Source organism: Ptychodera flava, chromosome 11 (assembly GCF_041260155.1).
Source record: "Ptychodera flava strain L36383 chromosome 11, AS_Pfla_20210202, whole genome shotgun sequence".
NCBI classification, from domain to species: domain Eukaryota; kingdom Metazoa; phylum Hemichordata; class Enteropneusta; family Ptychoderidae; genus Ptychodera; species Ptychodera flava.
The window spans coordinates 29,385,629-29,408,616 of record NC_091938.1 but is presented as its reverse complement, the minus strand read 5'-3'; the positions used below and the strand labels follow the sequence as shown (position 1 = coordinate 29,408,616).

The window sequence follows — 22,988 nt, the reverse complement described above, 5'->3', positions numbered from 1 at the left end:
CTTAAGATGCAAAATAGACAAGGAGATATGTAATAATCCAGAACGTCTAAGAATTTTTGAACTCATAATATCCCTTATGTGAATTGTCAGGTTTGTCAGTTTCCTCCTTGAATTTTGTGTAGATAAGTCAATGTAAAACATTTATTATGAGTTTTTAATAATAAAAGAAAAAAAACGTCACTAGGATGAAGAAATATGGGCATGGGTATATGATAAGAAGATATATCGTTTTATTGATTCACGTGATGACTCTTTAACTCTGCAATCTGATATCAACAGAATCGTCAACCGGTCTGACACATTGCTATTCAGTCTTAGTCCTCCCACATGTAAGGTCTTTACTGTTTCAATAAATGTCCTTATTTTCCTTTACAAACTCGATACCCATGCATTGAGTAGAGTCAATGGCATGAGAGATCTCTGTGTAATTATTGACCAATAAGTTGATTCAGGGTACTAGAAAAGCTCGTCGATGCATTATGAGGAATAGCCATTGTATTAACAGTGAGCATGTTTTAAAACTGTTGGAAGTTACAATGGTAAAGGCAAAGGGCTAAACTTGGATATGCTTCTGTTATCTTGAATACGTTAACATCAGTTTGACAGAATAGAAAGAGTAAGCATAAATGTTTGACATTTCTTTATAAACTAATTACTGATTTGCTGATTTACGGTGATTCCATTTAATTATCCTGCAATATTTAGAGTTTACAGTCATTAAAATCAAGGCGAACTATTTTTATAATATATCTTTTTTACAAATGCATAAATGCGTTGTTTCATGTCTATGTTGCAACTTCTTTTCTCGGTCTTCATGTACCAAGGTTTTTAACTCGTACTACTTTGTATCATGTGCCATTCGGTAGGGTCGATAGTGTTCGTGACTCTCTTTTTAGAGGAATTCCGAGACATTTTAATTTCCTGATTAACGACTACAATGACATAGATCCTTTTTCTGTAACAGTCTAACTTAGACGGTTTTTAATATATTTTTAAACGTTTTTTTCTCAAAATTTGTTAAAGCTTGTATGTCTTGTCATTGTACATGTGTCCTAACTCTGTTTCTGTATTTCTTCTAACAATCTTCTGTAAATGGCTTCGCCTGTGGAAGATTATTATTAATAAGAAGTTACAAAAGTAAGGTGTTTTATCTCCTGCAAACGTTCATACAACGCCACCTGTGGCGGAGGTCAAGAGGTCATCGTGTAGGCTTGTCTTATCCTCTTTTGCCCTGAGACGGTCCTCCAGGCAAGACTGCCATTTCGGCAGCTGGACCTCATCTGAGCTTTAACTAAAACGTTCCTCAAGTGACAACATATAAGGAGAAAATAATGTTTTGTTGGGTTGGGCTGACGCTGTTTAGAAATATGTTTATGAAGTACAGGAAGTTCTTAGGGTCAAACTATGCGCTTCCTCCAGACTAGCAAATTCCATTTCACATTGCTAACAATTTTTTGCTATCGTTGCATTCCACGCATTGTGATTTGATATGGTAGACTATGCTTTTTCAGAGAGAATTTTTCCCTCCAAAAGGGTTTTAATCTCTGTTATTTAGAGCAAGTCTCTCTTTGGTTTGTGGTCAACCACAGCAGGAAATAAAGGTTCTCAATTCGAGTTTTTGGTCCTTGTTTCCCAAGGTAGTAATAAGAAGAGGGGGGTCAACAAGACTTGTTTGTAGATATAGTACAAAACATAGTTTTCAGACTTTACCATAGTCACAGCTTTACTCTATTGCTGCAATAAAACAGCAGATGGTAGCGCAGCCAAGCACAGTATATAAGTAGGATGGCTAGGTTATTGCTAGATAGACACTGGTTCTGTACTAGTTTAAGTTTAGCATACATCTGAAACATGCATTTACCAATTTCTCAATACAGCACAAGTCAAGACAAGCCACTGTTCGCAGGGGCTGCAGTGGCATGGACTTTCTTCTTATAGGGGCCGACACAAGGTGTGTCTTGTGGCGTATTTGGGCCCCACAAGATTTGGCAAGATTAAATGAGTTACCTGTGTAGGTGAATTCTTTGTTAGACTGTTAATTGGTCACCCATTTTGTGGCCCACGTTATGTATTTCACAGTTATGAGCATGTTAATCATTGTAAGGAAATTTCTTTGTGTGTCAGTTTATTGGTCACCACTTTTGTGGCCCAATTGATGTATCTCACCTTTACAACTTTAATTTTCTCACACGCATAAGTATGTTAGTTATTGTAAGGTCACACGTTTTGTACTATGTGTGTCATCAATTAGTGGCCTGTTTGATGTATTTTACAGTTACAGTTTTTCATTAAATGGTCACCCATTTGGTGGCCCATTTCACCCACAAAGACACATGAGTTGGGTATTCCTTAATTTTGCAGGTGTTGTAGCTGGCCAGGGCACAGCATCACTACCAGTGATGTGGGGCCTTGTCCAGCATTGACAGCGTTTGCAGCGGATAAAAAATAATAACATAACAATAACAATACATATCTTGAATTATGCGGAAAGCGCTAGTTTCGCCTTTCTGCATGTTCATTGGGTGTTCTTTTAGGTGCGAAAATAATTAAAACGTAGTTGGGTGTGTCCTTAATCCATGAACAGTGAAAAGATGTTAGACTATAGCTTTCGTAAATGTTATATTGAAGCCGCTTTGGTAATAGCAATGAGCAAAAATACCGCGGATTATTTCAAGTTAATACAAAATTCTCACACTCATTTAGGTATCTTGTGAAAGTACAAAAACAAGCCGAAGGAAATCAGTGCAGATAATTTATTACATTGCAAATATGGTGAACACGAGGCAGTATTACAACAATGAATAATGGTAATGTAAAGATGAGGAATATTCACATATAATGTTAAACACAATCCTCTCTTACAAAATTTCACAGTGAGTATGGTTGAACTCAGTTGTATATGTAACTCGGGTTATAAATGACTGAATACATCAAACCTCCTAGCAAATGTCTTATTTCAAAACGAACAACTCGTTTACTCTTTCCAGTTGATTTCTATTTCTCTTTCTCCGGCATAGCTGTAGCTGTGTGAGTTTAAACCCTGACGTCTCATAATTCTTTCACCTACCTAGTACTTTTTTCATAGTCATTCAAACAGCAAATTCGAGTGAATAGCGCTGCTTTTAGTATAAATGTAGCAGATTATAAATAGACTTCTTTGAAAATGATAAACGCCTCAGAGTTGTGTTAACTAACCTAAGGCCGACGGAGTCACACATTCTTATAGTATAAGTAGTTGAAAGATAAATTTGTTCAAAAAAGGCATGTTAACATATTACTAAAATAGACAGCTTTGAAACCATATCACAAATTATCAGATCAGAATTTTCATATCAATACTCTCCCTCCTGCTTGAAGTGAAGGGCTACCACTTCACTTCTATTTATTTGTTCACAATTTTTATCGCGGGTCCGCCACAAATAGGTTACGACCTTAATCGTAAACATATGAAGATACGGGATTATACAAGTAATACATCTGTGAAAAACATGCAAAATCGATACTGACATAAATGGTGATATTCATTGTTTGAGTAACATATCGTCAAATCTTGTAAAACGGTCAAAACATTAAATGTATTTTTTATACATGAAGTTATGTAAAATGTTTAACTATTACATGATTGAATTTAAAGTGACATTAACAGCAAAAAAGTTTCTTAAAAAGTTACAAAATAATACCGGTTAACACTTTAAATCCAATTTTGGTTTAAAATATCGCTGAACCTTCTGAATTACACATCGAAATCTCCGATGAGTATCGAATTGAATAACTGCATAGAGATTTCTTGAAATGGACAAACACTCATGAGTTCAATATATGGGTAAAACAATAGAAGTTCTTAACCAAATTTGTTCTTTACTGTATGAATGAAGATGTTTTATATTTATTTGACTGGACATCGGTAATGATGCATGTTTGTAGGTGACCGTGTTTGGATGTTCTGTCAGATGTCGAAGTAGCGATCTTGCAATCAGGTTTCGCAAATTGTTGAAAGGAAAGGATTTTATTAAAAAGTTTTGCATCGCTGTAAACCTGTAATTCTCTAACATGTTAATTGCGTTTATCCACAGGAATTTCATATTTCATGATCCTTAACTGTGACATTAAGCGAGTTTTGTTCAAATTATTCATCAGACCGATAAAATCATTGCGTGTATAATCGGTTGAACAAATATTACGACAACCTAGTCTAAGATGTCTTCCAGCACTATTTCCTGCGTCTTGGCATCTTTTATGTTGTGTCCTTGGTCAAAAGCTTGCATTGTGCTTCCACAGTCAACCTGTAGAGCGACGGCATTGGAAAAATATATATTATGAAATTTTAAGGCTTCTATCAGCAGTACTTTGCTTTTAAATAGTTACTTCAATATAAACTACCTTATATTTATATATATATATATATATATATATATATATATATATATATATATATATATATATATATATATATATATATATATATATATATATATATATTGCAGAAATTATGTATTTTTATCTTTTGGTGTTGTACATCAACAAGTGATGTGGAGTGCACATGATATGTGGTTATAAAATACAGGGATAACGTGGTACTAACATGAAGAGTAATAAAGTGGTCCCTCCCATGACGAGTGATGCAAGCAGTTAGGTTTTTGGTATTTGTCAGTCTTTACGGCAAGTTTTTACGTTTGTCTTTCAATAGCGTATACTTCTTCTGTTGAAATATGTTCCGTTTTGCATACCCTTTTGTACATAAATATTGCAAATCATACACTTTGTACATGTGCAGAGACGTAATGAAATGATGTAGAATTCGAAATTATCAGAAAATGTAAAAGTATGAAACGATTGTGATTTCATGGACCTTACCTCAACAACTGAAACTTTTGATTGCCGTAATCGAAGATCCAGACAACCACATTTTGCATGTAAAACTGAGCTCAAGGTTTCCTTCTGAATGTTCAGCCTTTCCTTGTCCTCTGTTTCAAAGTCTTCCAACGCCTGTCTGAATTCCTCACTTTTTTCAAAATATCGAAGTCTCAGTACTATCAAAATCTGCAAATATTGGAGAAAAAACTGCCGACATACCAAAGAATAACGTCACAGTTGGAATTTCAAAAGACCATGTGCAGTAAAGGTATTCAATGTCTTGATTGCGCATGAGGAAACCCGTTTTACATTTAAAGTTATTTTTCTCAAAGCTATTACGGGACCTGTAATACTCGCCAGTTTTCAAAAGGCTAAAGACCAGGATCGAACAATTTTGCCATGATAGGAAGTATTACCTCTACTATAAAAGCTCCACAGAACGTATTGCGCCGTACAATAGCGCTAGCATTGTATACACTGCGTGGATTTTATATTTCACGATATCATGACAGTGCTAAGTTGCATATCTATTTGACCTGTCCGTCTTGTAAACATCAATCTGGGAGATCAGGTGAGAACAGTTAACATCTGCATCGTCTACGACGTCGAGTATATATTACTAGTTGGATTTCAAGGAAGAAAGTGTATCTATTTTAAACCCTGATTAATCTCTTAACATACGGCCAGTCTATTAACAACATCTCTCCAAAGTAAAAACATGAAACGGTACCCACTTCTTGATTTGTAGCGAGGAATCCAAGAAAAAATACAGAACCCTGTAAAAAAGGAAAAGTAAGAAGGGGAAGTGTTATCGGCAGCAGCAAAATCATAAAGTTCATGAATGAAAAATAAAAAGACAACTTTGAAAACTGTACTTTGTTTGATCATATTCCTAGGTTTTCTCAGATCTTTAACCCTAGACCAATGAATGACTGTGGCTCACATAAATACATCATAATGGAACAATATATTTTGATGAAGGCGAGCGTTTATACAAAAAATGTAAAATACGATAACGTAGTGAAAATTATATGCTGATACTGCCAGGAGGGGCTGGTATCACGCAATCGATCAAACTCTCATGTGTTAGACCCTGTGGGAAAAGCACGTGAGAAATAAATCACTTAAAGGCTTCTCACGGCTGTCGGAGAATAACTAACAGCTTATTTAAATTGCTGCAATATTATGACCATGCGGGATGTTAGTTTATTCCATGTAAGTAGTACAAGACTATCGGTAATATAATTAGGCGCCCCAGTTATTCTGCCAATACCTGTTGACCAGAGTCTCTGACGTAGTAAATACTGACCTGTGTTTTCTATCGCATTTGGTTGTATGCGCCTCGAAAGTGAAAGACTTAAACTTGTGCTCCAATTTTCCTAAATAGAACTTTCAACCGTTATCTTACTACATCAACAATAAGCATCGGAGGTCACAGAACAAAGTTAATTGCCCAACATTTTGTGATATTTGAAGTTTAAAATGCCTACCACCCCTGTCCTAATGCCAGAGAGAAAATAAAATTTAGGGTTTTCGAAAATCTAAGACAGTCAAAGTTTTTCTTTGTCCTACAACTTTAAAATGAACCTCCACAAGTGGTAGATCAGAGAAGACTTTTAATTTGAGACTCCGAATATCTGTCCTAGAGTCGTGTTTAGTAGCTTGCTAAAATTGATGTTTCGTTTCTACATGTGCCGTCACAGCAATAAACTCCGTGAGTTAATAACAAGTACGTTTTGCTTCTTTATAAAGTCAGGCTTAGGAACGTTGATTGAGACCCATATCACGACAATATTCTCGACAATTACTGCTGTCATTGCATAAAGTAGTGCAATATTCCTCAAGAACGACAGTACAACTTTTATAGACTTACCTCTATGAAAATCAAACATGCCAGGACATACTTAAGTTCGACAGAGCTATCTGTTATTGCCACTGCTGTTTGGACGCATCGGCCGCAGATGATAATGACATGGAGTATCATTGACGATTCAAGCTTTCTGCTGTATAATACATTGTAAGAAAACAGTGCCATACATCAGAGCTCAGCGTAGATTGAAACATGCCTCATGGACTCATATTGAACGTCGCATCAAGTAGAATTAAATGGTAACTTGTTGACGACTTAATTGGTCGCGCAGTTACAATTTAACTGAAAGTGACCTAGAACTCATTTCGACCTGACAAGTTTGTGATTTAAAATTATTTAATTACGTGTTTAACATCGTAGACCAGTTTATTCAGAATGTTATGCATAGAAAGTAGATATAGGTTAGATGCACAACATAGATTTACATATTACAATACACCTTCTGAAGGGTATGTTATACATTTTTTAGTCTTTATGTAAAAGTTAACTGTGAACTCTTGGCATTGAAAAGTTTATCGACAATGTAAAAAAACTCTATAAGGATTATTGTACATTAATGAAGATCACAGTGGAAACATGGTAATATCATTACAATGTACTAGTGCTTACCATAATATCTTCTCCTCTGGACCGTTGAAGACTTTGATCAGTTCGGTCAACATTTTGTAATCATACAAATATACCAAAACTGTAACCTACAATGATACAAAAGTGTCCTTTTTCTGATGCTTTTTTAATTTCATACACATGAAAAAGTCAAGTTCCCGTAGACAAACCACAAACAAAGTTCGCCCGAGAAAATGTCTACTGTCCCTCTTTGAATTATATTGAAATTAAGAGAATGCGTTAATCGGAAATTAAAGGGGGAATATTGGAGATTGTTTTACTTTTGTAGGTAAGAAAGATATAATTATGTCAATTTTCCTGAGGAGGTCAATCAAAGGCCGTATTTAACATGGTATATTTTTTCCGCCTTGATACGTATTTAAAATGGTATAATATTTTGTCCGCCTTGAAAGGTTAAATCGAAAACATAATTGCAAGAGAATATCTTATCAAAAGCATTTACTCACCATTGCAACAAGCAGCGCTAGCGTATGAATAAACATGTAAATAGCGGAAGAGTGGAGAGCCAAACAGCTGTAATAGCAAAAACACCGTCTTTTACATTTAGCGTAGTGAAATATGTGCGCTTTACAATATGCTCACACTTGGCAAATACAATAAAATGTTGATTTTAGATTAAAAATTTGTTATAAAAATTACATGTATAACTTGAAAGACATATTTATCAATGCGACGGCTCCTTCATTGACCCAAAGGGTAATATATGCAGGGAGCGACATCTTACTGTCGACTACAGCTCTATTTTTGTCTGCCTTTCTGACGCACTCAATAGCAGCGCGACATTGAACCAATCGCCGGACATTAGGGTAAATATAACTATCCCCGTTACCACAAGGCAATACATAGTTTTCTTGTTTTGTGGCCAATCAAGCTCATTTATAGGTCTGTTACTACTGTTTTAAATTTTCCTCAGAATAATTCATAAATATGAGCATCCTAGTTCCTTAAACTTTACAGGGAAGTTGCAATTCGATATGGCACAAGGTTCACCACAGGGAATATTGTCTCGTAGTCAATCCACTAATTATACCACTAACTCACTATCAACCCTCCGAAATGTTTCCCAAAATTACATGAACGTACGCACCTGACTATATATTTAAGAATGTTCCCACCAATATATTTATCAGCAATCCCTACAACCCACCTTTCTAACTACCAGCCTATCTTCCTACAAGTAGACTATCCATTTAATAACGTTCCCACCAATATGCTCATCTATCACCCGACAATCCATCCATCTTACTAACGGCCAACCTATCGTCCTAACAGTAGAATTTCTATGACAGGAACTACGTTGATAATTTTATATGCTAAATAATAGTTGCGATTACCTGTGCAGATTTCTGTTGTCATGGTACTCTTCGTTCAAAATCGCGAAAGCAACACAGGGCAGTGCCCAACCGCAAAGAGAGTAGAAGAATCTGCAAGATAACGAATTACGCCTCTTATAGCCTTTTCATCTTGGATATGGAAATAGAATGAAATTGCATAGTTTTCGAACATGTTTTTTTATATTTAGCCCTATTGTCCGATTATTGCACCACTTTCGTCACGAAATTGTACCTCGTAGTAAGTGCCATTTACCCAAACAACTTTGACGCACAGCGTTTGGATTTGTACCGTTACGCAAGTTAAGTTTAGTCAAAGAGGCTACATTACCTGTGCAAATTTTTTTATACCAATTGTAAACTAGTAAATTCAAATTTGCATTACTGATTTAGAAAAGCGTAAAAAAGGAAACGGAGTGACTACCTGGCACTTGTACGTCGATACACGTAATGCTGCAAACGGATATAAAACTGAATACTAAGGTTCATCATCCATAAAGCGTTACTGAGTAGTGCAAAGTGGCTGAAGGCCGCCACCAGTCGACAATGGTTCTACATGCAGGAAGACATTGGCGTGATTGAAGACGAATATGAAACAAATAACAAAGACCAATAGTCATGAAACAATGATAATGAAGATGTGCATATGTTCTCTTTACGTATTGAAACTTAGACCTTTTTAATTGGGGATAGGGGCGGGTTCTGAAATCCTACCATAAATAATACAATTGTGATAAATCATTTTTTCAGTAGGCTTGTGCTTATTATTATTGATGTTTCTTTAATCTGCCAAGAAAATCAAAATTGGTATTTATATGCAGCTGTTGTAATGACACCCATGACATTACTTTTAACTTGACATGGAGAAAGCACAATGTATGCATGTGATATTTAAGCGCGTTAAGTTGCTTACGTTTCTATATTCCTAATGCAGTCAAAAGTCAGTCTATAGTAGAGGGAAAAGATGTTGCATTTCTAATAATCAGTATAGTCAAGATGGAAATATTGCCCAAAAAAGAGAGCGACCTATTTACTGTCAAATAAGCTTTTTAAAATATTTACTTTCTATAGGGGTTTAAAGCGATATATTCAGAGCGTATTGTTATTGATTATATAGTGGCTATCAATCGATCAACAATCATGCTCTTAAAATAGAATTTCATTCTGTGAAGGAACATCTATCTTTCTTGGTTACGGGAATGAAAGAATCAAATCGGAAGAATTAAGGTGAGAGATATCATTTTTAACCGCTCTGATCTGCATAATATTTGAAAAACATAAGACTGCCATGAATAGCAAGCAATTTTGCATAAATGTTCAGTCGATAGCAGTTGTACCTTTTACTTTACAGTACTGTACTTTCTCAATGGCGTTTATAATTGTAGACAGAAACAAACAAAGAGACATATAAATGAATAGACTGACCCTTACATCAACTTTCCAAACATTCGTCGTATTCAGGAACGTACAAAGCACTCGCATATAAGAGGCTGTGAACGATAGTAGACTTTCAAATTGATAAATAGCAGTGTACAATGTAAATTTTTACCTTCTGTTTCCAGTAATCAACGTTTGCGTCCATAGCAACCAAGACTGGGAAGAAAAAAAATGACACCAAGGCCTGCCAAAGCACCACGTAGAAATCTGATGTTAACCTAAAGTATAGAGAAAAATGCTATAGGTATCAATGGTTTTATCAATAACGGCTATAATACGCCTAGTGTCTGCCAATGATTTTGTGGTCTTTGCCCGGAAATGTATCACCAAATAGTCACTGACGGCATCGATGGCATTTGTCTGTAGATTAAGACCACTTCCTATTTGATTTATGGATTGATACATGGGTGGTGCCATAAGTGATGCAGAATGTGCTTACTATTTTCAAGACACCTGAAATTACTTCTCGTTTGTCTTTGCCAGAAGTCCATATGCATTTCTTTTATGGATTTGTCTATATTGTATGCACAGGTATTGTTTGTTGTCTACCGGTGCTGTGCTGTTTGCGTTCGTTATATCGAGTTCGTCAATATGAAATTTATAACCGTAATGAAGATTATGGCATTGTTCTTAAATGTACAACATTGCTGTTTGTTGCCGGGCGATCTCAAAAAAAGCAAAACTTCCAAGAAATAAAAAAATGCAATACGTAACAAATCTATTGACGGACGAGGTCCTCTAACTTACAGCTATATTAAACTTAAAACACACTTGAAAAAATTTGAATGCTGTATGCTCACCTTGCCATGAATATCGCAACGAAGCTAACAACGATGAATGCTGCAGATAGCGCGCAGCTTATCGTAAGTATAATGTCTGCAGCACTTTCTAGAAAAGGCTGTGGAAAATAAAAGAAAGGATAAGGCGTTTACTTAAGCGGGATATTGAAAGAATAAAACACTGAATTGAAGCTGTGACGGACATAGTTCAGCTTACCGACTAGGATACGCTATTTCATGATTAAATTTCGAGTATGATATACTATATACGTAACAAACGCGCACAAGAGCAAAAGTATCTCTTCGCAGGAAAGACGGATGTTAAGTAGAGTATTATAGCATAGAAGTTGTGAAAAGCACTGAAATAGTTTTGAATAATAACTCATATTACTTCAAGTGTAAAGAAATAATATTGCTACTTAGGTTTTTCTGCATTTTTGATATGTCTTAATCTTCAGATATAGCCCAAAGACATGTTTAGTAACAGCTATCAGCTATCAGTACTTTGACTTAAAAGTAGAGAGACTGACAGATAGACAAAGAGACAATGAGACAGAGAAACAAAGAGAGCATAATCGTCCTAAAGCACATGTACAAACTTTAGGCTCTTTCCCCATGGTCATGATGACAGCAAAGTTACCCAAACGTGAACATTTGCATTCTACGTAGTCCCATGCGTCGTGGACACCACGCTCTGTCAAACTGCAGATATGTGTACGCCATATTCTGGGGCAAAATATGAAAGTGGCACTTCATAAATGACACTCTTGTTGCGCTTGATGCTTGTAACGTTAGATCTTTTCCATTAACATAATTTTCTTGTAAGTCACAATCATTGTAATGAGTTTCAAATCACAAAAACGGATATTCATAGACAAGTAAAAGCCGACCTTAAATAAGGGATCAAAAAGAAATAACGGAATACAAAATAATGCTCAAATGATAAAAATATGCCAAAAATATTTCAAAATACACTTTGTATACAAAGTTTAAACACAGTATCTAAAGTAATGGTTCAAACTCTTTGCACTTTTAAAATATATTGCCCGAAGTAGAGCGGACACTCAGTTCGTACTCTAGTAGAGGCAGAAAAATTGCTTTTGTTTTAAATTTTACTTGTATGAACGTGTTTAAGATCTTTTAAGGTATATGCGTTATTAGTGATCGAAATGTTAGTATGTAGCATAAAGGATGATTTATAAGTTGGAAATAACTTGCAAACAAGCAACCTCGATTAATTGCATATAACTAACAAATTCAGACAATAGAGAGCAAATCTATCTATTTACTTGCAATTGACGATTAGATTGTATTCTCATTTAGAACATTTCGTAGCGCATATGTTACCCAACTACGTATTTATTATCTCACCGCATATTAATCATAAACTCAACAGGTGGGGCTCAACCAGCATATAAACTACGAAGAAATGTTTTCACAGCGACAAAGTTTAAATATGAACCATGGAATAAATTGCTAGTTTTTTACCCATATGTAGCTCCTGCGTCCATGCTTGAGCATTTGGGAGAATATCCTTCCTGTTGAATTAATTAAGGAAATGTTAACATAATTCGTTCTTCTACAAATTGAATTAATTAAGGAAATGTTAACATAATTCGTTCTTCTACAAATTTCAATTACTTCCAGAGATAATGAAAGTCCTATTAGTTTAAGAAAATGTAATCAATATGAACAGAGTCATTTATAACATTCAGGAATAACATTCATACCTCTTTTTCATAAAATCTCAAATTAACATCTATATCAATATCCTTTCTGTGCTTTGGATAGACTGACACCGATATGACAGGTGTGTTCACTTTCTCAATTTTCTTCACTGCAGTGATAGATTTTACCCATTGTCGCTCTTCTGACCTGTAGATTAATAGAAAACTGAATATAAGGACATTCTTTCGGCTTAAACATATTACATCAAACAAAATTAGGAAAAACTTTACCATTAAAGTAGCTTTCCACCTTTGTCGGGGTATTTTATGTCGAAAACACGAAATTTTTTTTTCCTTGAAAAGTATTAATGTCAAGATCATCGTGTGTGCATTGTACCGTTTTCTCATAGGGTAGCCTCTTCCAAAAATGACAACTTTTTAGTATTAGCGACACAAAGTACAAGCAGACAAGGCCAGACTTGTGAAATTTCCGACGATCGAATTCAAAGGTTAGAACGGAACACAAATAGCTGCATATATCGCGTGTTACAACTAGATCATGAGTAACGGCAGGACCTGTCGTTATTGTCAAATAAAACAGATAAAAAACGTCATGGTCCAATTCGCTTTTCAGAAATCGCCAACGAGTTTCGTTCATTTCAAGTATCCTAAGACTAGACAGTAGTTTTTATCAGAATAAAAATGGTAACATTTGCCCGCAAAATCTGAGTCCGACGAGTCGTGTCAGCTAGCCTTGTATTTGTAGTTGCTTTTTTACCACATATATAATATTTTATGTTAGACATTTCTGCGCATTTAAAAAATACATGGAGCAGTGGATACATTTCGTCATGTCTGGGACAACCATTGAATTATTCATGTCAGCCAAATAGACTCCAAAACTGTTTTCACTACAGAAATGTTGTATAGAGTGAAACTATTGTCTCAGATTGTTTCTCTAATAGGTGTGTCAGTTTTTTGTATTGAGATTTATAAAGTCGAGTTATCGCTGATTAATCACAAGGCATTGATAGACTTATCAGTTGATAAACTTTAATTCAACACTGTGAACAAAGGCCTTTTTCAATATTCCTAGGCACATTTTGTAATTAGTATTCTGAAGTGCAATTACTTGTTGACACCTAGACAATTGCCCCCTTCCGCTTTCTTTCCACTTTCACTGAAACCTTTACAATTCACCGCCCATTAATTTCCTCGATCAAACGAAACCATTCATGAAACTAGCTTTCAGGTGAAAGATACTAGTTAGGTAAAAATACACAACATGACCGCAACAATTCAAGTTTGAAAATAAGTCCTCGCAAAGGTGGAAAGCTTCCTTAAATCAAAGATGTGTTTCCTCAACTCTAAACATTACATCTCAAAAGTAGAAGCAATACATCAAAAACGGTTCAGTTTCAAAAATTGTGTCTGACCTTGCTGTAGCATAATCCGTTGGTAGAATGTCTCCTGGATTTTGATAAACATAGGTTATTACCGCAAGGGGAGTATCTAAATATTGAAAGACGAACAGACATTTGATTAATTGTGTAATAAATTGGTTTTGTCACGATAAAGCTACAAAAAGTGACCAGCATTTTTAATTTTTGCTTTTCGACTGGCTAAGACCCAAAAAAACTTACTTACTTCTACGATAATATACTTACGATTATTATAGTGAAGAGATGTTTCTGTCTACACATTGCTTTAATCAACAAGGTAAGGAGGTACATTTTCAGTACGTTTGTTCTTAAATGCTCAAAAATTATGAAATGGATATGAAATTCTATCAGACAGGAAACGGTCGATAAGTGTTGCTTAACTGTATATTCAAAAAGATATCGTAGGTCCATGTAAAGAGAACTAACACGTATAAGTATCAGTGATGGATTCTTAAAAAATATGCCTTTGATATCTTATCATTTGTCAATATCGTTGTAATATGTGCACCACAAGAACCACTACTAACATTGACTTGCCTTTGGAACTGCAGATAGTAAGTTGAATATTTGGTAAATTAATTGAAATAAGCAGACTTACTTCTATATCAATCCGTGTTTAATGTTTTGGGAAAATGTGTCTATATAGTGTAATTAAGGTATTAACTATTCTTTGCAAATTCACTGAGTAAACGGTGGCATCAAACTATTTCACATGAATAGCGCATAATAGGAAAGTGTGTCGGATGTAATGGTTTTTACAGAGTAGTTAATACCTTCTGAAAATGTAAACATTAAAAAACTCAAATTCTTGGTTATTATGGTCGCCGAAAATGCTGCTTTCTATGAATACTAATACATAGATTTTTTCTTTGAAAATTGACTTAAACTTGTATGTACCTGTATATCTTGAAGAATTTATCTTTTCCAATGTGCTCAGGGGTAGCTTCACGTAGCTCTCCGGGACATCTGAACCGTTCACTTGCAGTAGTCGCCTGTTTGCTTTAATTGATATTCCAGCAGTATCAACTACGTATTCTTCAGTTCGTTTTACAAAAAACGCTTTCAGACCTGAGGTATTGAAAAGCAACTGAAACAAAATTTTCTAAAGATCCGATGAATAGGTCATCGTCGGAAGGCAAACATGAGGCTTATGACTGTTCCAGGAAATTTAATTTTCGAACATAGCAACGGTCCTGAAATCGGTAAACTCACCTACTGTACCCCTTGACAATGTAATATCTTGTCCAGACCGATACATTACGTCATACACTGTGTCACTAAATGGTCCAAAGGCAGAAAATATCCCGACAACTCCATCGTTTGGTCCATGCTCCTTTTGAAATTAACAGAATCAACTACAGATCTTAGAAAATGAAAAAGACCGCGGGTAGAAGACCAGAATAAATCTATTCTGCCGAAGTTGTCTCTTTACGGCAATGTCCTGATCGTCCGTTTGTCTTTGGAAGACAATGCAATATAATTAATGCTGCGGCCGAAGCGAACAAAAAACTATTTAACAAGTAGCAAGGCCTTATGTACAAACCCGTCTATTCACTGGACGCAATCTGCTCACTTGGCAGATAAAATTAAATTTTGATAACGGTACGGCAGTCGCTTTTAACACAGACGGACTATTCGTGTTACGTTATTATATGTGTTTAACACTTCAGAGGTCGTACCTGATAAACTTGCTTCCATAGTTCTTCGAGATCAGGGGAAATGAGTCGGGCCTGCCTCTCTATGAAAAGCTGAAAGGTGAAAACGTCAATTTAGTGAAATTATCTTGTCAAAAATAAATGCAGGCATGCTTAGGCCTACATGAGGCCGCAATTGAAAAAGATTATGGAGTCAGGCAAAATATAAAACGTCTTTATCAATTAGGAGAAACTGGGTAAGCCCCGATGAGGCTATGCTTGATCAATCTGTAACGTATGCAACGCCATTGTATAACAATTATATTGTTTGCTTGTTTTCTGTGTAACTTAAGGGTTCAGTTGACGATGTCAAAAAAATGATGTACTTGATAATGCTTATTATGATGCCTTGGTTCGCAAATAGTGATCGATCTCTGACAAACCGTAGACCAAGACTTTATTATATCACACAATTGATTGGTAACTGTATTGTGGATAATAACCCTCTCCTTGTTGAATTTTTGTAATACATAAAAGAAGGAACATCAACTCTGCGAAAGTGTGCTGCAACTTGCTGCAAGGACGTATCCATGCTTAAAAGATATAGAAGTGCAACAGAATATTTGTATAGCAATAGGTACACAACATTAGAACAAATAATTGTATTTTTTCAGTGTATCAAAATTGCTACCATAGTATACAGTACTGGCTATCTTCACCTCGATATACTTGTTCATTTCATTCACACTCGCACTTTCAAAAGAGGAAACTTCTACAGCTGTATTGAACAAGACTTCGCTTATAAGCAGCATATCTCCTGCATAGATCAGGTTATGATATTCGGAGACGTTGGCAAGAGAATCCAACACTGCGACCACGTCAGCGACACCAGTTATTTCCGGAACCTTTGAATGCAAAACAAATGATATTTTATAGGTATTTTATACTTTAAGAAAAGCGGGATAATTTTCTAGAATACATGTTAACGCTCAACACATCATCCAACATTCACGACGTTTTTGTATGTATGAATGTCAATCATCATACCTTTCGAGCTATCTTGAGCAATTCCCTCGATTTGCATTCAGTCGTATCTGGCGTATCCCACTTACCATTAATTTTGCAAAACCGTCTCATTAATCCTGAAATTCGGCATAAAATGAAAATACCGGGGATAAGAAACTACTGTACACGAATAATTTGTGATGATAAATCACAACAATCGTCGCAATCAACTAATACACCTTTACTGACATCCTCATGTGTGGAGGAGGATTAGGTCTGTTTGGAAGGATTGCAAGTACTTCTGTTTCGGGAATTGTCAATCGTGAATACGCCTAATGCAAAAACAGTATCATTAAACATGTGAGCTCATTCCATTTGCTCTGCATAAAAGCACTTATATCAATGTATAGTTCTGCGTTTGTAGTTCACATATTCCATTTGAACGTAAATGAATCAGCTATCACTGACTATCGCCGTATTTCGAGGAAAATATATAAAATCGATATAATTTCATACATCACTTTTCGTTTAAAATACCCAAAAATTCGTTATCCAACATTTTACGAATGTTGCTTGTCGTAAGTCGACAGCTTGACAATTCTTGGCTCAATAGTGTCCAGGGAGTACTAAGTTGAAAATCGAGAAACTCAACCACTTTGTTTATTGCCCGATGAAAGGTTGGAAGATGTTTCACATACCTACACTTCCACTAGGACAAGGAATCCATGATGAGTGTCGATTTGCTTCAGTTCTTTCCCAAATATTATTAACATTATCTGAGCAATGTTTGCCTTCTGTATCTAAAGCTAAAAATGCGAGTGGAATTGCATTCACGGATAAGTATTGGAGCAACATTATAGGGAATGATGTATTCCATCTTATGTACTTCACTATATAAGGTAAAATTGTTGCTTATAGTAGGTGATTTTTTCTGCTCATGACTGGGTATAAACTTTTCCATTCAGAATTACATGTCTTCAATACTTTCTCCCAGTAATCATATCAATAATGATATAGAGGCCATGAGTATTCGCTCCCTATTCTTTCACTCATAACAGAAATCATTTGACATGAATTTTAAACGAAATCTAAGCACATACAGACTTTGTCATGACGTTGGACTTTGTTCTCGAGTTCTATCCAGCGGATTGGCACGCAGAGTCCCTCCATATAAATGAAGCCGTCCCGACAGAGGCATTTGTAGCTACCAACTGTATTGTGGCATCTCCGTTCTAAACCGCAGTCATTTTGGTCAGTTTTGCACTCATCGATATCTGTCGATAAAGCATAGGCTTTATCAATTAAGCACTTAAAATACATACCCATCTTGCGACTGTGAAGGCCAAAAATTATTTTTTCTACATGAAACAAGCTACACGCCCTTACCTACACAACTGTTGTGATGAAAATCAATAGCTCCGTCGATACAAATACTTGAAGCTGGACTTGAAGTTGAGTTATCCACTTCCTTTCCTTGTGGGCAAGTAAATATCACAATTGATCCATGTGACACACGGAAAGCACCCACGTCTTCGGATTCGGTAATGTTTAAAAGGCACGATTTCCCGGTACCAGGGGAGGTACTGACACAAGTAGGGCGAGCCTCTTCGTTTCTTTGTCCCGGGGTAGCAACTGGTGCATCTGTCTGCAGCTTTTTGGAAACCATCATTATATCAGAGCTGGAATCGTCCTCCACCTTTCTAGTACCAATTTGAGTCGTTAGCAAACTCTCTGAGGAATAAGCAGCATTTTGCTTAGTTGTGGAAATATCATGAACTGTGGACATCATCTTTACGGAAGGAATTGTTGTTCCTGTGTCATAGTATTCCTTCCACTCTTGTGCCGTTTCTGAGAAGTAATAGTACGTAATGTGGAGCATAGTATTATTGTAATCAATACATCAACAGGCACTTCAGATTTAAGATCCTCGTCTGACTCGGGAAACCTAAAACACCTTACGTTAAGACACACAAGATACCAGATTCAAGTATTGTTATAAGAAGATCCATTTATATGTATGTGAGCATTAGGGCTTCAATGTTATGTCCATTTTCGTGCACTGCAAAACAATCTAAACGTTTCACAATCACTAGACAGCAAGGGTGTCCGTCTGATGATCGATAACGGACATTCTGAGATTATTTGAATATATATATATATATATATATATATATATATATATATATATATATGTGTGTGTGTGTGTGTGTGTGTGTGTGTGTGTGTGTGTGTATACATACATACATACATACATACATACATACATACATACATACATACATACATACATACATACATACATACATACATACTTATAGATTGAAGTGTCGCTGACATTATACAAACATTACAGTCAATTCAATATATGCAAAAATCTTAGGTAACAGGATGACACGACAGGCTAAAGGGAAAACCATACACCTGCACATTCAAACGGAAAGATGTAACTTAAGCTTCAGACAGAAATTTTCCTAATCAGAAAATCATACTCTGAAAGACTCATTTTCCGGTAGCACTTGTAACCTCCACAAATGTAATAATCTCCACAAATGTAATATCAACCACAATTGTAGTAAAAGCAACCACAAATGTAATAAAACAGTCAACCATTACTGTAACAACCCGCAACCACAAATGTAATAAACAAATTAACCATAAATGTAATAAAACTCAACCATAAATGTAATACATTTGAACTTGCATATGTGATCATTTGTTTATCAATGCCCTGAGTAAATAATAACTTTAATAAGACTAGTTTGATGTTATTGCATACTTTCCTGAAACTAGGTTCCCTTTCTGAAGCACAGAATAGAATAATTTGAGAACACTATCAGAAAATGGCGAGGTACAGATCAAACCGTTAGATAATGGACGTGGAACCGTGACAGCAGTTCTAAACACTGATAATAACATAATAAGGAAGCGTCAAAATAACTCGTCAACCAGTGACACCACACAAAGTTTATGACAGATGACTCAGAGCAAATAACAGAGAAATATACAACCTTATAACAGAAACTTGCGACGCAAAACATGTTGACGAGAACATATATCGTCATTTCAATCTAGTAAAAACAAAACGAACATTACCTTGAACACAGTAGAACATAATTAGACATCCTAGCATCCCCAGTAAAGGAACAAACGTCAAGTTGGACAACATAGGAATATAGACAATCTGTCGATTATTCCACACAATTTATCCACTGAAGACGAATTTGAGGCGACTGATTAAGAAAGTGCGGCAAATTCGAAAAAACGGCGTTAAAGGATTGTAGTGTTATACAGTCTCCTCCACTCTGGGGTAGAGAGTGCACTGACATTCAGATTACAGCTGTGTCTCGCCATGGCCGATCAGTTCTGTACACAAAATAGGGAAACGCAAAATACACTTTCAAATACACAAAACACACTAAACGCAAACAATTGAGATATGAATAATGTGTGGAGTTGCTTTTCTTATTACATAGATAAATATTTATGGGCTAATTTACCAATTGCGATGACAAAATATATTTATTACATTTATGGTTAACAAGTATTACATTTATGGGTGATTTTTTATTACATTTATGGTTACCATTTATTACTATTGTGGTTGGTGTTTTTATTACATATATGGTTGATTTTTGTTACATTTATTGGCGATATTACATTTATTGGTGCACTTTATTGCAATTATGGTGGATATTACATTTATGGAGATTATTGCATTTATGGAGGTAACAGCACTGTTTCTGTCACGATCGTCAACAAAAACAGCAAAAGAGTCGAGTGGGAAACTGTTTTCACTAAGACATCTTGATTCTTTATGTGGTAGAAACCTCAGGTACAGAGTTGTAAAAATCAGAATCATCAGTACTACCAAGTCACGTAATGCTACAAAACATGATAGCGTTGTAAAATTTGTACGTTGCAGTGGCATGGCACTACACAAAATTGCTTTGTATTTTCGCCATGTTATTGACGATCACACGTTCACAATGAGCTGTTATCGCTTTTCTTACCTTTCTGTCTAAGGCTACCAGTCTGAACTTGGGACGCCAATTGCAACACAAACCATACAATCAGTACAGAACTGATGAATGAGCATCGGAAGGTAGTCATCTCAGCAGAACATTTGCGCTCCGCGCCTTGCCCAGTTAGAATGAGCTCTGATCCTGTGCACAAGTGATTATATTGCGTTGGACTACGGTCAAAAATTAGAAGCAGTGAAAGCGGTTATTAATGAAGATGTTTACCATTTTAATGGGAACCAATATTCGAGGAATCAATTGTTTCATTGTTTACCCTGAAAAGTTATTAATTTTGATAAGTTTGTTGGGTCAATTTGCTAAAGACGGGGTCATGTCTTTGTTGTGAACGCTGGCTATTCGTGTCGACATTTCTTTTGATCTTTAACACACAGTGAAGAAAAGGAATAACCATACATTTTCATATGACCGACTTTCACTGCTTATCCCTCTTGTTGCTATGCAAAGAAATATTATGATCTCTGTTATACGGAGCTTCGTCTACGTTAAGAATATTAATGTCTTCACAGTGATCACAAGCTTACCTATTGTTCATTTTCACTCAGTAACCGTTGACTTTAAAATGCCCTTTGGGAGAAAATTCGGGCACTAAATTTTTCAAAAAATGATTATTTTCTCTCGAACCATTTGTGGAATCATATTAAGGTTTTTGGGAAAAAATCTTACTTTCTTGGTTTTCTGAAAATCGATATTGCTATTCTTCGTAATGGAGTTGACATAGAGAAAGTGGTCATTTTGAATTTACAAATATCGGTAAATGTTAAGTAATTTGGTTATCTGCACGGTGACCCCTAATTTTTATTCACGATTTGGAATAATTAAATGGTTGAGGATTTCAATGAAGGAAGGTTTTGCATAGAGGCGATAGCTGTTCAATTTTATCAAACACCATCCGTCCCCGATATCATCGCAACATAATCTTTTGTTTAATTTCAAGATACAAAATGTTTTCACACAGTCTATTCACAAGAAATACGGCGATTTCTAACTTAATATAATGTTCCACTTGAGAAAGTTAACACCTCATCGAAAGGTAGTTTGTGTACTTGTGTGTTGAATATTCATAATGATTAGAATTTACAAATGAAACAGGTTGACAATTATATATTAAATGAGACCCAATTCAACTTTCAATCCGTAATGTATCAGAGTTTTGAATTTTGACTTAATGTAAGGCTTTAGGAATCATGGTAAATGGGACAAACATGACAATATGTAACAGGAAATTGATTGCAAACATTAATTGCAAACAATAAGCAAAGAGTTCCTTTTACGACAACCGAAATAAAGCTCAGAATCTTAATTAGTTTTCTATTTTATATCAATATAATCGGTTATATCCGGTGATACTAATTATCAAAGCCGTATCTTTCATGCATTTTGTGCACCAAATATTGGTATTGACTATGTCGGTAATTAGTCACATATTTTAATAATTGCCGTGGTCGTTGAATTTAACGAGGTCAACTTTAGTATGCTGTGTAGTACAATCAATGACACCGTTGCTAGGGTAAATATCTGTTTGATTTTTATTGACGTTAGGTTGATGCAAAGGTTTAGCGCATTGTTCAGAAACGGGGATGACATTTTATATTCAATGAGGGGTATAATTTCTTGCATACAACGTGTTATTTGTCTGTGTAGACCTAAATATTCGATAGGTCATGTATTTTCGCCACATCAACTGATATTGAAATAGCATTTATTCATTTATTTAATTATTTATTTATTTATTTATTTATTTTTGCTTTTTTATGCATTTATACATTTATTTATTATGCATTCGTTTAATCTGAAATCTAAAGGGCAAAGTTCGATATCTGGATGGATGCAAAACTTACGCATCAATCAGAACGATGAACAATAAAACAAAGCTACGTACAAGAAACACCAAAGCTTCGCAAAGCAATGAAATGTCTTCGAAACGATTAGATATTTCAGAGATGGCTGAACGAATAGTGGATGATTAAAATTTAAAAGCACTTGACCTTGAAAAAAGATAAACATCAAAACGATAAACATTAAAGAGACATCGTCCTTAATAAAAAAAAATATTTGAATACGCTGCCACGGTGATTGGAAATTCTAAATAAATGTGACGACTTGAGACAATTTTGGGGGAGCACTAAAGTTAAACGTAATGGTAATTTTAGAACAGTACATTCAGGCATTTGAAATAATGTTTTAATATATGCAATATGTGGTGGAGGTACGTCCAATCAAATATAATTTTCTGAACGATGCAACTTACTCCGACAGCAACAGAACATCGGTATTTTGTATGTAATATCGTTTGCAAATTTGA

General features: G+C 35.4%; 2 protein-coding genes across 3 annotated transcripts; both read right to left on the bottom strand.

Annotated features, from left to right (window-relative positions):
* Positions 1-2,741: 2,741 nt before the first annotated feature.
* On the bottom strand, positions 2,742-11,013 carry LOC139144038 (adhesion G protein-coupled receptor B1-like). The gene is made up of 10 exons (XM_070714686.1): positions 10,920-11,013; positions 10,232-10,337; positions 9,107-9,234; positions 8,686-8,775; positions 7,798-7,864; positions 7,334-7,419; positions 6,728-6,857; positions 5,589-5,630; positions 4,855-5,040; positions 2,742-4,283 (listed from the first exon to the last, which is right to left on the bottom strand). Exons 1-10 carry the CDS (start codon positions 10,925-10,927, stop codon positions 4,188-4,190), a joined length of 939 nt encoding a protein of 312 aa, XP_070570787.1. The 5' UTR covers positions 10,928-11,013; the 3' UTR covers positions 2,742-4,187.
* A 305-nt stretch (positions 11,014-11,318) lies between these two features.
* Positions 11,319-20,777, bottom strand: LOC139144036 (adhesion G protein-coupled receptor L4-like). Of its 2 annotated transcripts, XM_070714684.1 has the most exons (13): positions 20,657-20,777; positions 18,033-18,494; positions 17,747-17,920; positions 17,345-17,452; positions 16,689-16,783; positions 16,361-16,546; positions 15,687-15,755; positions 15,220-15,340; positions 14,905-15,075; positions 14,002-14,077; positions 12,629-12,773; positions 12,387-12,436; positions 11,319-11,624 (listed from the first exon to the last, which is right to left on the bottom strand). In XM_070714684.1, the coding sequence occupies exons 1-13, from the start codon at positions 20,754-20,756 to the stop codon at positions 11,396-11,398; spliced, it is 1,986 nt and encodes a 661-aa protein (XP_070570785.1). In that variant the 5' UTR covers positions 20,757-20,777; the 3' UTR covers positions 11,319-11,395. The 2 variants fall into 2 exon arrangements, with proteins under 2 accessions (XP_070570785.1, XP_070570786.1); XM_070714685.1 differs by lacking the exon at positions 11,319-11,624 and having other exon boundaries at positions 12,274-12,436.
* Between the last annotated feature and the right edge of the window lie 2,211 nt (positions 20,778-22,988).

Excerpts from the sequence above, each read along its gene's own strand:
- LOC139144036 (XM_070714684.1), bottom strand. The coding sequence starts at position 20,756 with ATGACTACCTTCCGATGCTCATTCATCAGTTCTGTACTGATTGTATGG. Across the intron at positions 18,495-20,656 it reads TGGTAGCCTTAGACAGAAAG|AAACGGCACAAGAGTGGAAG; the intron begins GTAAGAAAAGCG and ends ATTACTTCTCAG. Across the intron at positions 14,078-14,904 it reads AAATTCTTCAAGATATACAG|ATACTCCCCTTGCGGTAATA; the intron begins GTACATACAAGT and ends TTCAATATTTAG.
- LOC139144038 (XM_070714686.1), bottom strand. Across the intron at positions 7,865-8,685 it reads GACAACAGAAATCTGCACAG|CTGTTTGGCTCTCCACTCTT; the intron begins GTAATCGCAACT and ends TTGCTATTACAG. Across the intron at positions 4,284-4,854 it reads CAAAAGTTTCAGTTGTTGAG|GTTGACTGTGGAAGCACAAT; the intron begins GTAAGGTCCATG and ends GTCGCTCTACAG.